Source organism: Nematostella vectensis, chromosome 10 (assembly GCF_932526225.1).
Source record: "Nematostella vectensis chromosome 10, jaNemVect1.1, whole genome shotgun sequence".
In the NCBI taxonomy this organism is placed as follows: Eukaryota; Metazoa; Cnidaria; class Anthozoa; order Actiniaria; family Edwardsiidae; genus Nematostella; species Nematostella vectensis.
This window is the reverse complement of record NC_064043.1, coordinates 7,340,793-7,360,143: the sequence shown is the minus strand read 5'-3', so window position 1 is coordinate 7,360,143 and position 19,351 is coordinate 7,340,793. Positions and strand designations below refer to the sequence as shown.

The window sequence follows — 19,351 nt, the reverse complement described above, 5'->3', positions numbered from 1 at the left end:
TTCTTACATCAGCACAATACCTTTTGAGAGAAGAATACTTGACTGGGGTTCCTGGGGTCGAAAGCGTTACATAACGTCACGCATTTCACATTTGTCACTCCAGACTGTCTTGTACCAGTTGCATAGCGTTTAGACCGATAAGAATGTCTTATCTTCATTCACATTGGCGGGATCTAAAGGTATTTGACGACCCTTGATGTTAAACGCATTTAAAACTTATTTTTTATGCGATTTGGTGTTTCTTTTGGGTTATAGATCCTGTAAGTTATTATACTTTTTTTCAACCATACAGGCATGGGAAGATGAAGGTCTTCCCTTTACTACACCTAGTAACGAAGCTGTTAAGATGTACGATGCTGCAGTATCACAGGTAAAATTGTAGCAAACTTACAAGTGTGATTTATGGAATTGGGTTTGTATCTAGAAAATTTTGTTGGGGGGTGGAGTTAGGGCTCAGTTATTACCATGTTTATGCTAGGGGCAGATGCCAATTTCTCCCATACATTTTGTCCTCTGTAAAATTCCAATATTTACTGTGTGCATGGGGGTGGGGCGGTCAGAAATGTTTTCTTTTTTGCCCAATCATTTGAGTTATAACATGAACTTCTTATAACAGATGGTAGGTCATTATGTAGACCCTGTATTAGGCACTCCCCAGAAGGCATTGGATCTCATGCTTGAAGCAGATCCTGATTTTGGTAAGTGTTTGAAAATTGTATATTATAAAAATAAAAATAAATAATTTATTAATATTAAAATACTGGGGGATGTTCTGCCTTTAAAAGGAAATCAGTACCATCTTTAGGTTACACCCTAAATGGCTAAAACCTGTGCCTATCTGTTATTAATTCCATCTCCTTTTTATCTCTATGATTTTCTTTTTTTTTCTCAGTCATGGGCCAAGTTTTAAGCCTGAACTTGGCACTATGGGGGAAGAACAGCCCAGTCATTCAAGAAAAAGTTGATAAATTGATGGAGCTGGCCTGCAGAACAAGTATTACTCCTCGTGAAAAGCTGCATGTTGAAGCTGTGAAAGAACTTTCTCTTGGGTATGAATGTCTGATGATTGATTGACAGTTGCCAATTACTTTGTTAGGGGGAGGGTAACCCACTCCCTCTTAAAATCTTGTGTGTGTTGATATTATCAATTACCAAATAACAAGCTCTCATTTTCTTTAATACATTAGGCTTGTTCCTTTTTGCATAACACCGTAAAAATTTCAATTTCAAAATCTGTGTGTCTTCTTTAGTGTATCAGGAGCTTAGTAAACAGCTTGAGAAAAATGTTTTTCTGTTTGACTCTGTTTGTCACCATCAGGAATCCTGTCAAAGCCTGTCTAATCTGGGATGACATACTCACTACATACCCAACTGATATGATGGCAATAAAAATCTCCCAAGAGACTTTCTTCTTTACTGGTCTGCACAAAGAGATGAGAGATTCTGTTGCAAGAGTCTTGCCGAGATGGAAACCAAGCATCCCCCTCTACCCGTAAGAACATTGCATCTTTCCATTTATTTGCCCTCTGTCAAACAAGCTGTCCATTGATCAAAATAGTTTTTTTCTCTGTCTACAATGGACTGCTAAACATAATCCCCATATTCCTGAATAATTAAGTACTATCTATCACACTGTATAGGTATCTTTTTGGCATGCATGCCTTTGGACTGGAGGAAACAAACTTTTATCACGAAGCTGAAAAACAAGCTTTGAGGGTAAGGTTATATTATCTTATGATCTACATTTTTTCACAAAACTTTGATTTGATATGCTTTCATTAGATCCATCCTTAGAAGTGTATCGTATGTCACATAGTCCACCCACATGTTTTAGGAATCTTTTTTCAGACAGAGCCCTGTATTTAATGTCTGTTACAGATCTGCATTGACCAAAGTGACAATGCTCAAAGAACATGCCATAGGCTCTTATTTCTTAGGCTTTTGGATAACCCTCTATTTGTTTTCATAGGGGTTAGAACTTGCACCTACAGACTGCTGGGCAACACATGCGCGGGCTCATGTGCTTGAGATGACTGGTCGCCAGGACGAGGGTATTGCATTTATGAGCAAGACCCTTAATGACTGGGTGGTAAGTATTGACATAAATTAATACAGACATTCCCCTTTTGACCCACAAGTCACTTTTCTATAAAAGAATTGTCCAATATTTTACTTTTTCCATCCCTAAGGATTGCATTGCACCTTAAGCACTAAATCACATAGAATTCTAAGAAACTGTTAATGGGCACCACATTTAAAGGCTGTAAACCTATATGTTTTCAAGAATAGTGATGGCCTTATGTATTGGTTTTAGGACCAACCCTCACCCAGGGGATGTAATTCCAGGGTAGTGAAAAAAAGATAATTGGCTCATTAAATACATATATGTTTTCTGCTCTTTGTCAGAAAGGGGATGGTATGGCAGGGCACAACTTCTGGCATTGGGCCTTGTACCACATTGAAAAGGTACCATAATCATACCTGTCAACTCTCCCACATTAGGCAGGAGTCTTAAGATTTTGGACCCCTTCTCCCGCTCTCCCGCGTTTTAGCGATTTTTATCGCTTCCGAAAAGTTATTCTATTATAAAATCGTCATTTTGCCTATTTGAAACACGAGCCGCTGCGCGCTCGTCCACTTATTGGCTCGTTACACTCACCGCTCGTTTCCGCTCAGTACGCCCTGGGTCCCCGAGGATGTATACGGTAAACGCCTGAATGGTTAAAACCACCCCTCCCCCCAAAAAATAAATATACCCCCACCCCTCCCCCCAAAAAACTCTCTAGCCTTGAGATTTTCGGAGGTTGACAGGTATGCATAATCCATTTTCTTAGTACCATTTTATGTCCCTTGGCAAAACTCAAATTAATTTTGTTATGGTTAGCTAATTGAAAATCCAATTATACAGTATAACTGTCAATAGAAAACGCGTTTCCACTTAGCCGTATAAATATTATCAGCTTCCATTTGCATTGGCTTAAGAAGTAAACTTTTTTCATAATAATTATTCACTAAAAAAGCGATATGTGCGGGCTATCTATATCCCCTACGGGTCTGAGTTAGGAAACGCGGGGTTTAACACTTTAATTTAGACAGCCGAGCTTGATACCTGAAAGCTGACCTGGTCCAGAATCAAAACGTGGTCCCTGTGAATTGAGAAGCAAAGTTGCGACTCTTTTGACTCTCCTGTAAATATTCGTCATAAATTTTTCTATTTATGTCCCCTGGCATTTGCTTTTATTATAAAGATTAGCTTAATAAATAATTTTTAAGATTTAAATTGGCAGATTTGCCCATGAGTTTTACATGAGTTTTACAATACTTGCGCTAAAAGATCACGTGACGTTTTGGGTGGTAAACTAATGCAGCAACATAACAGCGACTTATATAATAGTTAATGACAGCAACAAAAGATAAATTATTTAGCGCTTACAAGCAAAGTTTTTTTTCAGAAAGGGTTTTTTTTTCATTTCATTATTCTATTTTATTTTATCGTTCTCCGGCGTGACGGACGCAGTAACTTTTTGGTTTATTTTGGCTTGAATTTGCCACCCAAAAGGTCATGTGATCCCTTAGCGCAAGTCACCTATTGTTTCATGTTTTTGTGTCAGGGTGAATATGATGCGGCCTGGGATATCTACGACAGTCAACTTGCACAGCGGTGTAAAACTCCCGGCAGCACCCTCGACCTCACTGACGCTTCTTCGTTTCTCTACAGAATGGAAGTAGAAGGTGATGGCTCTGCTTACCTTTCACACCTGCGATAATATAGCTTTTTAGAAGTGAAAAAAATACCTCAAAAACATGCCTTACCTCATTCTCTTCTGTTAGTTTTTATTCCTCCTCAACTGCTATAGTCCGTTTTCGCGGGCCAGTGCTGATTCAAAATGATGCGGACTAAGTTGAATTTGATACTCTAGCGCCAAAACTCTGCAAAAGAAGCACTCTGGCAGCTTTTTTATTTATCTTCATCTGTAAACTCCACTTCGTACACTATCTTAGATCAGCTGTGGCCCGCCAGTCTGTGGCATTTTGGGATGCGCGCGCAACATCATGAAAACGGTCTATTAAATTACAACTTGATCTACTTTCGTTATTCATATGGGCAGGGCAAAACGTGGGAGACCGATGGGTGGATTTACTCCCTTTCTGGGCGCCGCACGTAGATGATCACAACATGGTAAGCAATACAAATCTATCCTTTTGAGCTCGGGGTACCGCTACCTGCCCTTACTCTGGGTCCACTTGAAAGACAGTGGGTGGCGAAGTGGGAAAATGCCTCCTACCTTCATTGTATTGCTTCAATTTGTAAGAGTTCAAAGAACTTTGATGGCATGTCTGCTACCAAACATCGTCTTCATCATCTCGCGAGGCGTATATGATCAAGCTCTTGTTTCTTACAGATCTTTAACGACGCTCACATGCTGATGTGTACACTCGGCGCGAAGGATGAAGAAATGACTCTTAAATTAATGAAGTCTCTTCAGGAATACGTGAGGTAAACGAGCGAAGGATTTTTAGGAATGATAATGGTGATGATGATTATCATTGTTACTGATGTCATCGTCCTTATTATCATTTCACCTTATAAGCATCTATCGCAGCAGTACTATCCCCATAGCTATTCAAAAATCAACTCGGAAAACAAGCAGCGACCCCTGAACAACAACATCAACGCCTCTGCCCTACACCACTCCCACCGTGATAACGAATTTACTTGTTTATCTTTGTTTCTAGTGAGGGAAGTAGTCACAATTGCACTTTGTCACGTGAGGTCGGCGTGACACTTTGCGAGGCGCTTGTTCTTGCTGACAAGGTACAGTAACTTGTAACTTGGGGGGAGGGGGTGTATTGAGTGTTGTTAAGTGTGTGGTGGCGTAGTGTTAAATGGTGTAAAGTGGCGAGGTGTAGAGTAATGGTGTCGAAATATTTTTCTCTAATGTAGATCTGTTAACATTTGCATGTTTTCAGGGTGATTTTCCTGGTGCTGTGGAGTTACTTAAGCCTATACGCTACCGCCTTATCGCCATTGGAGGCAGTCATGCACAGGTAACGCCTCTGAGCTGACTTTTGTTGCGAAACTGGGCGAATGTAAAACGATAATCGCAAGTGCGTTTTATAATTTAGCAATTTTTTGTTGGAGATATGCTTATTTTGAAAGGATCGTATTGTGGGTAGTATTTCATAATGATTGGCAAGTTTGTTTCTTTTTCCTTGACGAAGGTCACCTGAGTAGTATACTGCTCTAGCTTACTCGAAAATGGGGTTATAATTACATCGCTCTTTATTTTGATTTACTGCAACTTTCCACAGGAGCTCCTGCTCTTCTAAATACCACTCAAATTGCGCTTGTTTGATGATAGCTCTGATTTATTTTTTTTGTTTTCAGCGTGACGTATTCAACCTGTTGCTTATCCACGCGGCGTTACAGTCGTCACGCAACGAACACAAGCTACTTGCAAGGTATGGTTCTAAAGAGTGTGTAGTATTTCCGGTTTCGAAGATAGCATGGACTGTGGGACTAAGAGGGTGGCGAAGTTGAGGGTTGAGTTGACGACGGCATATGCGTGCACGTATTTGACCTTTAGCATTCCTTTCGTCAGGAGTCTTCTCGCCGAAAGAAAAGCATTGAAGGAAAACGCCCCTATGACAGACCGACTCATGGCCAGGGCGAAGGCACAGTATTTGAGCTGATTGTCCGCCTCTATTTATATAAAAACTTTAAACCTGAAGAAGGTACTGGCCGCCGAAATATTGTTTAAAAGAAAAACAACAAGGAGAACAACTCTGCGATGTTTTAGAATTTTCCTTTTAAAGTTCTTCTCCAAATTCAACTTACGACGCAGACCCTAAGGTCCGACGCATATCCGCAGATAAAGGCTGTCCGGCGTGTCTTTCTTCCAAAAAATCTATTCATATCACGGGCGTGACTTCAAGGATTTTTATTATATAGCATTTACACCCAACAACACCGAATCGTGCGTATATGAAGTAAAATAAAAATATAAATAAACAAATTTTGAATGTATCATGACATTTATCTTTTCCCTAGAAAGACGGTATTTTTAATGCTAGTACATGATAGTGTGGATTTATTCAAAACGTTTGGTGTACCTCGAGAAATTAGAACCCGCGGCAGTTCAAAAAGACTTTTGAAAAAAATCATCCATCTTCAAAGCTTTGCCATATACGATTATTATTCGCGCGATCTCTCTAATTCTTCAAAGACTAATGAAAGCAATGATTATAATGCTAGTTTAATGACAAACCGATTGCAGAATAATTGAAATTAATCGAAGAAAATGATTAATAATAATGGCAACAACAACAATAATAATAGCAATAATAATAAAGAAAACAAACCATAGTTTAAAAATAAACCCATTACGAGAAAAGGGTATACAGTACCGTTTTAGTACTGAGAAGGCTGAGGTTTGAATCGTCCTCACTGATAATCTTACACCGCATCTCACCTATATTCATAAAAAAGCTCAGGACGACCGGATCACTGGAACAATCTGGACCAAGCAATAGTTACCACACACGAAATGTGCCCTCCTTCGAGGCCCTTATAAGTTCTATGTAACTTACCAAGGCTGCGCTATGCATCTATATTGTTCGTACAAGGTGGCATAGTAAAATAAAGTGAAGTGAAGTGAATCACTATAACTCCTAGGTTTCCGAAAGCAGGTCTTCTGTATTTTTACATGCGCAGTGTGCAACCACTGCACCTAAAATATTCACTTGCTTACGTCAGTAGGTTCGGGTGTGGATCCTCGCCTCGGTTGGCTCTTGCTTCTAGCACAGATCTACCACACGATAACGCGTTCTTTTGATATCCAAATCACTGTTCCAAGCGGTATACCATGTCATTCTATCGGTTACGACCACACAAAGGCTGTAGGGTGGGGCGGGAGTGGAGGGGGCTAGCGGTGATTTTTACCTCGATAACCGAATACGAGTTTAAAACCCCAACAGCCGATACAGTGGGGATGATTTGTACTTCGATAAAAAGAAAAACAAATATAAGGCAATAGTATAAAATACAATGGTTAATAGTTGGCTACATCGCCGTCCTTTTTCTCAGTGACCGACATAAAAGACCGCTGCGCGGGAGACTAAATGCTGATTTAGACAGCACGATTTAGTCGTATGCTACCTGCCTACGGCATGTCTTAGCCCTGAATTACACACTAAGACTTAACGTCGTCGAACATCTTAGAGAAGCCGTAGGCTAATTTTACACTTTACGACAAGAGTTGTCGAGGTGTCGGATACAACGAAATCGTGTCTAAACTCTTTTCACAGTTTCCGGTCTATCTAGAACATAGAATGTCTGCAGGTTAAAATCCCAAAAGATTGCCACCTTATTATATTTAAAATAAGTTCATGATACACTTTATCAGTTCTGGTATTCATAAGTACTCTAATGTTTCACTGAAATGTTGCCAAACCTTTTCAAGTTCAGGTATCTTAGCCCTTAGGGAAGAATTGTGCCGGACCTTCAAACATGCCTCAAACCATGTCACATATCTTTTTAGACATCTTTTTAGAGATCTCGTCTCGGATTCTATCAGTACTCCTATTTGAAATGATATGAAATGTCAAACAGTGTATGGCCCGAATTGCGCCCAACTTGATCTTCTTAGCTTCAGCAACGCCTCACTTCGCCGAAAAGCTCTCTTACACTCTTAAAGTCTGTCGCTCAGATATATTAACATGTAACATACAAATTGGTACTCTTCAGTCCCGTGTAAGGAGACTTACTGTGCTAATTGACAAACAGACACTGCGCCGCCTTTTAACGTCGTGTTAATAATTCAGACCAAATTTGTCCGCAAGAAATAGGGCCTCAGGACACTTGCAAGTAGTACCACACGAATAACTCACAAGTCTTAGATTCTTTGTATTCCTTTAGGAACCGACCCTTTGATATCCGAAAGGTCGGTGACAAAAATCAAAAAATGAATTCTGGCAATATCTAGCAAAAAGGATCGAACAAGCAGTCCTTTGCAAGAAAGCACAGCGACATTCCAGAGATTGAAGAAGAAAAATAGAAGCCAATTGCCCTGCGAGAAAACAATATAATCGAGCAACAGAAAAATCTGTTACCTCCCGTCAAATATCTCATGGTCGGTCCCTTATCGTATCCATTACAAAATTGGGTGATTTACTAATATCCGGTACTTGGTTCTAATTAAAATACTGTTCTAGAAGCTGGGCAGCGATTAACATGCGTTAATCGTTCATTAAGTAATGTTTTGGTAAGCCTAACGCTTCTTGCTTTGTTTGAGTATGAATACACTTGTTAAAAGAATAATACATTTATGGGGAGTACCTTTACGTGTTTTGTGGAGGTGTTGAGTGACGAGGAGTATAGATAGCTGGAACAGGTGCGTGTAAACCACGTAAACTGATGCCATGAATTCTAGCACTGTCAGGGTTACAGGCTTGGCCTTCCAGACGGTGTGCTTAAACCTAGTCCTTGTTGGGTGAATGCCTCTCACGAACGGGTATATATAGGGCGATTTAACAACCCCTATCACCACTACAACAGAAAGAAATCGCAAGACTACAAAATGGTCTGGAAGGTCATTTTCACGTGCCTTTTTCTTGTGTTTCACCTAGTGCAAGGTAAGACGGGTAGTGAGAATTGTTTTTCATTGATGTTTTATCTTGATATTAAATCAGTAAATAAATTTCACTGTTTTCATTGTTATTGCCTACACGGGTGCATTTTACGCTGTGTTTCTTAAACGCCGCAGTATACAGTATAATTATACCATGTATACCTAGGGATATTTGTCTCAGAGTTTAAATAAATTCTTTTCGAGTACAGTATGATGACCACTGAAAAAGTATTTAAAAAACACAAAAATGTTAAAACATTCTAAGTTGATAGAATAATAAGCTGTAAATAAACGTGTTTATTTTCGGTATGTTTAATACAGTTTGTTTTCCTTGGCTTGTTGATTATGTTAATGGTTGTAAACAAATTTCAACGCTTCATCCAGACTTCATACTCAGCAAGAAAATGAAAACAACAACAACAACGCTAACAAATTCTCATGTCCCGAAGATAGAAAAAACCTAGATTTCGGTTTTTCATAACTACTGCTCATTGGACTTTATGTATCTTTGAGCACCTAAATTAAAGATAACCTACCCTGCTATGTCACTTTCACTTTGTATTCGCTGGGCTGACAGGCTGGAGTCAGACTATCTTTACGTCCAGCCCGTCAGCCCAGCGAATACAAGAAAAGAGACCTCTGTTAGCAGGGTAAGGTATACCTATAGTCACAGGTAAAGCATTCGCTCGTTGTATTTTAGGCGCGGGGTTCTGAGCTATCTACAATCTTTAATTTAAGGAATGTCTGTCAATTTGATAATTTTCTGACATCAATGTCGCACATAACGTCTTTGTAATTACTGACTCTCCATTGATGGAGAAAGGTACCCTTAATTTTTGTCTTTAAGGATATTAGGAAGAGAGGGATATTTAAGACATTAGCGAAAGGGAAATTGATGGATTTAAACTTAAATACCTATTATAGCGGAATGTACATCCACATCATCCACATATTTGAATCAAATTGAGTGTCTCTGGTGTGCTATACAATGTCTGGAAAGGAGATTTGAAGTTTTAACAACTTCAATATGATGTCATCAATAAGAAGTCATGGATCTGTTTCAAAGCCCGTTTATTTTTTGCTGGCTGGGAAGATGTTAGACCCCTTAGTTGCTGGGGAAAAATCCTCCCGAATGGTTCTGCTGGCAAATTTTTGGAGTCGAACTAGTTGTGCTGGGAATATTTTTTGGGGCGCTGGAGCGGCTGTTTGGAAAGAAAATCGTCCCGATCCGGTTATATACGGGTAATTCTTCATGTGCTAAAATGCCTAACCAATGCTGGCTGGGAAAAAAGGAATGGTCCCTCCTGGGAAAAAGGAACAGATAATTTTTGTTCAAATTGATATTTTCGGCATCAGAACATATTCAAACGACAAAAATATGCCATTTTAACGTGTTTCGGCGAGGGGGACTCGTTGTATGCTATTGAGAAATCATCTGTTATTTTTGTTTTGGAAACGTCTGTTTTAGTAAATGTACAAAACTTCTACCCTTTGATAAACCTACCTGAGTAAAAAACTACAGAACCAACAGGTTGCTATAGATAACACATAAACAAGCTCTTAAATTCTCGTGACGTCAGAAAACCTGGAACAGAAGGAGGCTGCGTTTGGAAATATCTTCCATGTGGTATCAAATGTCTTTGATTTAGTTTGTCATTTACAGACATCTTTTTAGGTTTACGGATTTAATTAAGGTAGCGCGCACCTATTTGTTGATATTTGTCACACATCACAAGTATTTTCGTGATTTTTTTATTTCTCTTTCAAATATTGAAAAGCTAATTACAACTGATTCCAGTAGTATAAGCCTCTGTGAAATAAAGAACTTATCGCGATATAATCGCATTCAATCATATGTTTTCTTGTTAGCACACGGGTTCTAGGAGTCTTCCATTATGCAAAGTTCTCTAATTTCTACACTTTCGTTGTGTGGTAGTGTTATGAAAATTATTCCATATTGTACTTGGTATCATTAAATTTTTTAAGATGATATACAAATTTGAAAAGGAGCGTACAAAACCACCCTTATAACATATAACCGTTAAAGCGAAGAAGAACACAATGTCTAGAACGTTGCTTTAGGAAAAGTAACTCGACGCCATATTGAACATTACCCAGAAACCCTGGGAACAAGGTGATAACACAAGGTTGCATTCTAAAGTGTTTATAGCCGTTAGCTTGCCCTCTTTTTTTCTAGCCATTTGATAGGCATCTAGATATCTCAAACCAGATAAATAAGGTTGCCCATTGTGTATAGCGGCAAGATGGGGAGAGTCAAGAACAATCGATTTATGACGTCAAAGCTGATAGTTTCCCCTAGCAATCAAAAACACGATTCTATTCGTTGCTTAAAATAGCCGAACGAGTACTCAACAGGGGTGGAGAACTTATTTCAATGTACAATATAACTCCTGCTTTTGTTACTTTTTTATGTTTTTGCTATTTGTGTGTGTGTGTCTGTTTTGATTTTCGTATGGATGACAAATGTTCGAAATCGTACCAATGCTCGAAGGGTTCATTTGGGTTTGCGAACGATTTCATTGTAATTAATTGATAATTATTTTTCAGGTGTTCCATTCTTCAAAAACCATTATGACTCTGAGCACGAAATCCTGGGACTGTTGGAAGACTCGCAATTCGGATATTTCCAGGACCCTAAACCTTTAAAGAAAGTTCAGCCCGCCCGTAAGTTTACAACTGTACAAAATGCCCTTCCGTCCGTCTTGCTAACCATTTGCTCGTTCGTTCGTCTGTTTTATTGAGTCAAGAAGTCGTTTTCCCTTTCTGCCTGTCTTTCTGCCCGTCAGTCTGTCTGACGCTTTCGTTTATTATCAGCCTGTGCATTCACACGAGAAGGCTGTTGTAATGACGGCGAGACCCGAGCCTTAGGACCCCAGCGACAGGGTTGTGATGGTGAGTCTCTCTAACGTCCCCTTGAGGCATGCGCACAACCCTCCCTATCTTCCCTTTAACTCATACGCACTATCTTCCCTTCAACTCATGCGCACTATCTTCCCTTTAACTCATGTGCACTATCTTCCCTTCAACTCATGCGCACTATCTTCCCTTTAACTCTTGCGCACTATCTTCCCTTTAACTCATGCGTACTATCTTCCCTTTAGCTCATGCGCACTATCTTCCCTTTAACTCATGCGCACTATCTTCCCTTTAACTCATGCGCACTATCTTCCCTTTAACTCATGCGCACTATCTTCCCTTTAACTCATGTGCACTATGTTCCCTTTAACTCATGCGCACTATCTTCCCTTTAACTAATGCGCACTATCTTCCCTTAACGCAAGCGCACTCCCCTCCCTACTAATTGGAACACAATTTAGTCACGACACCTCTAAATCTATTAACATACGCATGCCAAATAAAAAGCGTAAAACGCTATGAGATAACTCCTCGAGGCTTTTAAGTGGACTTCCCACGCAATAAAAATAGAATTATAATTTCTACGACACCATACCTTAATTATTCTTAGGGTGAATCCCATGCTTCTTAGACTGTCATGTTCAAACTTCGTATTATCTATGAGCCATATTTAATGCAAATGTGTGTAAATAATCCAAGTAGAATGTTTCATCTTCCGCTATAAAAGAGAAAACTTCTCCAACCCCCGGGCTTGAATTTGCAATTATAATCATAACACTGCCAAGCTAGCAGTCGCAAATTATAAGCCTCCTGTAAAATTGCTTATCTCTGATCCTAGTCGGCTGGAATAAAACTATTTTTGCACAGGGAACAAGACAGTTGTGTTAAGTGATTGATAAATCATAAGTGATTTGCTGTTCACTCAGGTTTAAATTTTGCGATATCCATAATCTAACGCATCTGGATAAATTATTCTCGCGCTATGATTAAAATGCTCGTATTTAAGAGCGCACACAGCCTGGTATAGCATTGTTTTACTATAAATAGAACCTTTTAAATGGACAACTCTTAGAAAGATATTTGATTTGGATTAGAATATAAAATTTGAATTTAGCGCTCATAGCCAATTGTCCTGACAGGTCGACTCATTGACGGCTGATTGATAACTGATTGTTCTCGACCCCGGGGGTGGCAAGAGCTTGCCCTTTTATAGCGGAACCTCGTGTTTAAGGGTTAAGGTGCTAGGGTAGTATAAAAAGAAGCGGACTTATTAGCAATGTATTATGAATATTTATACTAGTTGTTCCTTTCTAGTTCTTCTCTGCACCGACATGTATGTACAGAGTTGCTGGGACAAGTTCGACTCAGGAACGCTGAACTGCAATTCTAAATTTGATAGGGATGGCTGCAAATTCAGTTGTGCTCAATGCAGTAAGTGTAGCGAGTATACACCTATTTCAAATAAGGTTGCACCCGGAGAAACTGTGTATCGTAACCCGCAGTGTTTCATGAGTATCAAGTAAAAGCAAATAATTGTAAATATAATGAAAATCTAGGCTCCAAAAGCGGTAGAATTCTACTTTACATTTGTACATTGTTTACATATCTTTCAGTCACAAGGATTGAGCCGTTTATGCGCTACCCATGAACCACCGCGGGTTACGACACATGGGTTCTCAAGCTCAAACTTATTTGAAATAGGTGTATACTTGGGCGTTGGGATTTGGTTTTCGCAAGGGGTTTTATCAGGAGAAAAAGAACGAGCAGTTGCTCCCAATAAATATATCCTATAGCATGTAAAATTCGCCCGCGAGTGCGTATAAAGACGCTGATGGGCACTAGGTATGATGTAATACTTATTATGTTTAGAGGCTCAATCTCCGCCAATCACCGAATGCTTGAGACGCCGACCTGCCCACGGGTGCTGCTGGGATGGAAAAGTCGCACTAGAACCCAATGGAGCGGACTGCATGAGTGAGTTAAGTTCGGATTGTGATGCTTGCAGCTTGCGTTTTGTTATTGTATTTTGTTAAAGTTAGCTTAGGGCAGAGCTTGGCTACCCCCCTCCCCCCATATTATTTGTATCGTGCCCCACAATATTTTGAGACCTGCTACAGCTCTGTTTAGAAAATACAGTAGAACCCCGTCTAGTCATTCGAATAAAAAAGACTGAAAATTATGTCATATATAATCAAGGGCAAATAAAAGCGAAATAGAAATCGAAATTCAAAAAGTATAACGCGCATATTTAAAGTTCTATTTGGGGAAGACCCCACATGTAAGCTTCAAGCGCATAATAACATATAATTTTGATTATTATATAATAACATATAATTTTGATTATTATATTATTCATGTGCGCAGACATTGCCACTCGACAAAAATCTCTAAGTGATTTTTCTCTAAGACATTCGTTTAATCAATTCTCAAAATGCATATCGATTTTCCCTTGACAGAGTGCGAGGACGTGTATAAGAATGCGTGCCTAATATTCAAGGACATCAGTGGAGGTTGCCGCTCAGGATCATGGGGAATAAGACGATTTATGCTCGGCTACTGTCCAGAGACGTGTGGATTCTGCTCAAGTAAGACTGGGGAGAGTTTGAAGTGGAGGATGATGGGGTTTGAAGGGGGGAGGGGGAGGGGAGAAAATAGACAAGAACAAGGGAGGCGGGATTTTAATATCAAATATGATGGAGGAAAGGCAAGGGGGAGGGATTCTTATCCAAGATAAAGGGAACACATAGGGGAGGGGACGGGAGGTTAATACAGATACGGGAAGGGGGGGAGGGGTGGAGGTATTCTAATGAGACAGAGTTATGGGGAGGATAACCTATCTATTTATCATAGGCAAAGGGCGTTTGTCGCTGGGTTCAGGATCATAGGAGATCATAAGAGATGGACGAGAATTCAAAAGGCGATATAGCTGACGATCGTTTCTCCTCGCTTATTGTGATTCTGTTGTGCTTTTAGTGGCAGCGAATGGACCCAAAGCATAGAAGTATGATTGCTGCGATGCAGGAATTATCTCTCAAGGATTTACACGTTTCAGGACAGACAGAGCGGAAAATAATTTAAAAAAAATATTATCCCTGTCTACCTGCAGAGGTCACTCATATCGAAAAATGAGATCAGATCCTTAATTCGTAATACTTAGTGATTGTAAAACTTGCTTTTTAAGTATAAAACGCGATTTCATAAAAAATTAACCGATTTAGTAATGTGTACGCAAATCAAGCATAACTTAAAATCAAAATCGTATTGCTTTATGGAACCATTTAAGGCAAATGCAAGATTGTAAGAATAAAAGTATATTTGAGTTGCAATCCGTGTTTTTGCTGGTGGTCCTCTGGTGACGGAAGATTCTAGCATTTAATCAATATTTTAATATTAAAAGAAAATTCATATATTAGCTAAGTTAGCAAATTAACTTACTAGTATTAAATGAAATTGGGGACGAGAAAGTTTAGTGGTATTATTTTGAAATTTTATAGAATTTTAAAATTTTATAGAAAAAACATACTAGTAAACCAAATCTCCTGGCGAGTTGTCAGATTTCTTTCTCGCCCCGAAATTTTGTTTACTAGTATGTGTTTTCTATAAAATTTTAAAATTCTATAAAATTTCAGAATAAACTTTCTCGCCCCCGCTTTTATTTACTATTACTAGTAGGTTAGTTTGCTAACTTAGCTAATATATGAATTCCCGTAATCTATTTCTCAACAAGTTATTTTTGTTGGGAGAATTTAACGCCTGTCTTTTGAATATATTTACTGAGTTTTGCGTTTTTGAGAAACGCTGTACACAAAATATTTGACAATATATTAGAAAGATTAGGTAGTATTCATTTATTACAGGATTATTATGTGACAAAAAAGATTTGAAATATTTTGCTAAACAATTACTTTGATTCCAAAAATGAAGATGGGAAGTTTAAAAACTTTTGGTAGAGTCGATGGTTTCTGAACGCTTTTTTGCACGGTTTTATCGCAGTCCATATATGACAAAAACCCAGCTAATTCACAATGATTCCATAGCTACAGCAGTGTTTAACTGAATTACAAAAGAATCGCCGATATACTCTTCGTCAATAAAAGCGGTTGAAGATCCACCACTCTAAAAGCAATTTGTGATCCACCACTGTGACAATACATTCAAATTGGATAGAGATGTTGCTGTTGCGGGAACTTGGTGCTAAAGAAAAACGTTTTAAAATCATCTTAAACCTTCGTATAATATGGTACGCGTTAACATGTTTTAAGATTATACTGCCTCAGAGGTGATCCAATCACAGCACGCGACTGCATGCTAGCTTGCTTGCAGGCGGTACTCGGTGTTATTATTGCGGAAAACCCTCTCCGCTCGGTGATCGGGCGCCATCGAAAGGAGAGAAGAGGGAAAAAACCTCTTCCCTAAGGGCAATCATCAAAGTCTGTCCTCACTAGTCAAGCGTTTGGCTCTGACTAGGACATAAGCACATGCGCAGTTAAATCAAAACTTTATTTTATTAAATTTTCACCATGACGCGATCGCAGGTGCAAGAAAAGTATTTCTTGGAACGCAAGCTGAGTGAGAACACAGCTGCTTATTTATCTGTTGTACTGTGCTAACGCTTGCTTTATTCGCATTCTAGTGAGGACCAGCCTGAACATTCATTTCGCTTGCGTCTTAGCTAAATCGGGATTTATCTTGTGTTGTACTCTCCCTAATCCTTTGATAAAAGCCTACTAGGCTCTGTTATGCGACTAAACCATAAAAAAATGGCATTATAACTCATATAATAATAGACCTTAAACATGTTATATAGAAGTAATACTGTTGTATATCTAAGCGACAAAACCTACAATTATATTTTAAAGCTTTTATTTACCAGGTGGCGTTCCCCACAGATCGGCCATTGTGCGCCTAGCAAACTAAAGTGTGTTCTAACTAGTATGTGAAGGAGTTAAATCAATTTTGGTACCGCAATCTCATAACAATGATACAATGCTGAGGGGTAGTGTGAAATGTCTCTTGGCATGTTTCTTGCATTCAATTTTGTTTCTAGTAAAGATCCTATATTAATTCAAAAGCGTCTAGGTATAATGGTTAGCTTAATAGCTTTTGTACTAATGTTCATAACAAAAAGGAACTACAGCCAGGAAATTACGCAAATAAGAGTATTCTTTAACTTAGACGTCACTGATTTGAGTAATACCATGACCTTGGGTTAAGAGAAATAAAACCTCGCTGCCAACCCACTCTGAATGTCAAATTCAAGAATGGTACATTTAAAAGTTTTGACATGTTCGTTTAATTTTACGAGCGAAAACCCAATTAAATATTGAAAAAAAAAGGATAAAAAAAAACTTGCTGCATGTCGTGTGAAACTGCCAAGCCATGAAATGCAAGAAATGTTTTTTAAATGGCATCCGGAATTGCCCGAGGCAGCGTCTCTTCTTTAATGAAATGATGGCATTCGCTTAACTTCTTCTGAGTAACAAGAAGAAAAAAAAGTTACGTGGCCAGTGAATGCGCCAGTAGTCCGAACTCCGCCTGTACCCCCTTTGATAAGCATCAAGCCCCTTCTAGGTCTATGTAACAACATACAGTTCTCAGAGTTTCTTCCTTATAATTTTTGAAAATATTGGCGGGGGGCGGGGGGGCACATTTATGTTTCTATTATGGCGGATTTCGAATTTCTTTATTATTCATTTTATTTTATTTTTCAATTTCCACCACTGGGTGCAGAAGGTACTGAGCTAGGGTCCAAATCAAGTAACCCCTTGAATGAATTGTTAGTAAACATTGTAAGCACTGTCACTGGGGTTGGTCACGCCAACAGTGGGCCAGTGGTTCTTTTTCGTCCCTTCGCTTCAGGCTAGTGTAATTTTAGTGTAGTGCATTGGCAGTACACCCCAGCCACCTTCTGGTACTTTGGTAATTTGCTATTAAGGCTTTTTTATTTTTATTTGTATATATTCTAAAGAATAGCCATCTCCTCTATAGCATCACAAATTAATTGACGCACATGTCCTAAAATTATTAATTCTTGGCCTCATAAGTCCTGCTGGCCTGGTATATAACCCCATTCACAGGTGCGTACCCAGGATTGGCCTCTAGTACTCTCGTTGCGGTGACCTCTAAATGTTATTTTTTTAATCAAAATTAAAATACATTCACACAGTGAGACAACATAGTGTTCCAAGACACTAAACAGGAACCGCCCCACAATAGTCCTCTAGTGCATATTGATAACCGTATTGGCTACTTTTCCATTGCAATAAATGAAATTATTTCAAATTCGTACTGAGACCGCTGAGGTATCATAAGAAATCGTGTGTTTCCAGGGCTCCCTCGCAGCAGCAGTCCAATTACAACTTATCTCTGTGATAAGAATACAATTTGTCAGCAAAAAGAAATTTCATTTCCAATTAAAAACTGTATTGTCATTCCCGTTGATCTTAAATTGGGCATACAAATATTTAGCAATGCAACACTATTAAACAAAACTAAACAATCAACCTTAACACAACATTTTGCAGGTGATGAGCAAACAAATTAAAATGATACGACTTTTCATGGAGCTCTTTTTATTCCTCATTCGCAGTAAGTGGTTTGAGATCTGAATAAATAAGTTGAGTCGCTGAGCAGTGAACCAGTTGGTGCTCAGCTACCGTTGAAAGTCCATCCTCTAGATAAAAGCTATACCCAGTCCATCCTTTAGGTAAGAGCTATACCAAGTCCATATAGTTATAAAAAGCTAGTACACGCTAAGACAGTTGGTGCTCAGCTACCGTTGAAAGTCCATCCTCTAGGTAAGAGCTATACCAAGTCCATCCTCTAGGTAAAAGCTATACCAAGTCCATCCTCTAGGTAAGAGCTATACCAAGTCCATCCTCTAGGTAAGAGCTATACCAAGTCCATCCTCTAGGTAAGAGCTATACCAAGTCCATCCTCTAGGTAAGAGCTATACCAATCCCATCCTCTAGGTAAGTGCTATACCAAGTCTATCCTCTAGGTAAGAGCTATACCAAGTCCATCCTCTAGGTAAGAGCTATACCAAGTCCATCCTCTAGTCAAGAGCTATACCAAGTCCATCCTCTAGGTAAGTGCTATACCAATCCCATCCTCTAGGTAAGTGCTATACCAAGTCCATCCTCTAGGTAAGAGCTATACCAAGTCCATCCTCTAGGTAAGAGCTATACCAAGTCCATCCTCTAGGTAAGAGCTATACCAAGTCTATCCTCTAGTCAAGAGCTATACCAAGTCCATCCTCTAGGTAAGAGCTATACCAATTCCATCCTCTAGGTAAGAGCTATACCAAGTCCATCCTCTAGGTAAGAGCTATACCAATCCCATCCTCTAGGTAAGTGCCATACCAATCCCATCCTCTAGGTAAGTGCCATACCAATCCCATCCTCTAGGTAAGAGCTATACCAAGTCCATCCTCTAGGTAAGAGCTATACCAAGTCCATCCTCTAGGTAAGAGCTATACCAAGTCCATCCTCTAGGTAAGAGCTATACCAAGTCCATCCTCTAGGTAAGAGCTATACCAAGTCCATCCTCTAGGTAAGAGCTATACCAAGTCCATCCTCTAGGTAAGTGCTATACCAAGTCCATCCTCTAGGTAAGAGCTAGTCCATCCTCTAGGTAAGAGCTATACCAATCCCATCCTCTAGGTAAGAGCTATACCAAGTCCATCCTCTAGGTAAGAGCTATACCAAGTCCATCCTCTAGGTAAGAGCTATACCAAGTCCATCCTCTAGGTAAGAGCTATACCAAGTCCATCCTCTAGGTAAGAGCTATACCAAGTCCATCCTCTAGGTAAGAGCTATACCAAGTCCATCCTCTAGGAAAGAGCT

General features: G+C 39.3%; 2 protein-coding genes across 3 annotated transcripts; both read left to right on the top strand.

Moving 5' to 3' along the window:
- The first annotated feature begins 69 nt into the window (after positions 1 to 69).
- Positions 70 to 6,028, top strand: LOC5521916 (tetratricopeptide repeat protein 38). Of its 2 annotated transcripts, XM_001641630.3 has the most exons (15): positions 70 to 179; positions 293 to 370; positions 617 to 698; positions 893 to 1,049; positions 1,319 to 1,492; positions 1,641 to 1,716; positions 1,970 to 2,089; positions 2,407 to 2,466; positions 3,612 to 3,732; positions 4,110 to 4,180; positions 4,404 to 4,498; positions 4,738 to 4,816; positions 4,972 to 5,049; positions 5,390 to 5,463; positions 5,604 to 6,028. In XM_001641630.3, the coding sequence occupies exons 1-15, from the start codon at positions 144 to 146 to the stop codon at positions 5,692 to 5,694; spliced, it is 1,392 nt and encodes a 463-aa protein (XP_001641680.2). In that variant the 5' UTR covers positions 70 to 143; the 3' UTR covers positions 5,695 to 6,028. The 2 variants fall into 2 exon arrangements, with proteins under 2 accessions (XP_001641680.2, XP_032223076.2); XM_032367185.2 differs by lacking the exon at positions 2,407 to 2,466.
- Positions 6,029 to 6,182: 154 nt separating this feature from the next.
- Positions 6,183 to 14,833, top strand: LOC5521917 (papilin). The gene is made up of 7 exons (XM_032367186.2): positions 6,183 to 8,634; positions 11,199 to 11,315; positions 11,466 to 11,543; positions 12,822 to 12,938; positions 13,377 to 13,481; positions 13,964 to 14,092; positions 14,481 to 14,833. Exons 1-7 carry the CDS (start codon positions 8,580 to 8,582, stop codon positions 14,504 to 14,506), a joined length of 627 nt encoding a protein of 208 aa, XP_032223077.2. The 5' UTR covers positions 6,183 to 8,579; the 3' UTR covers positions 14,507 to 14,833.
- Positions 14,834 to 19,351: the final 4,518 nt, after the last annotated feature.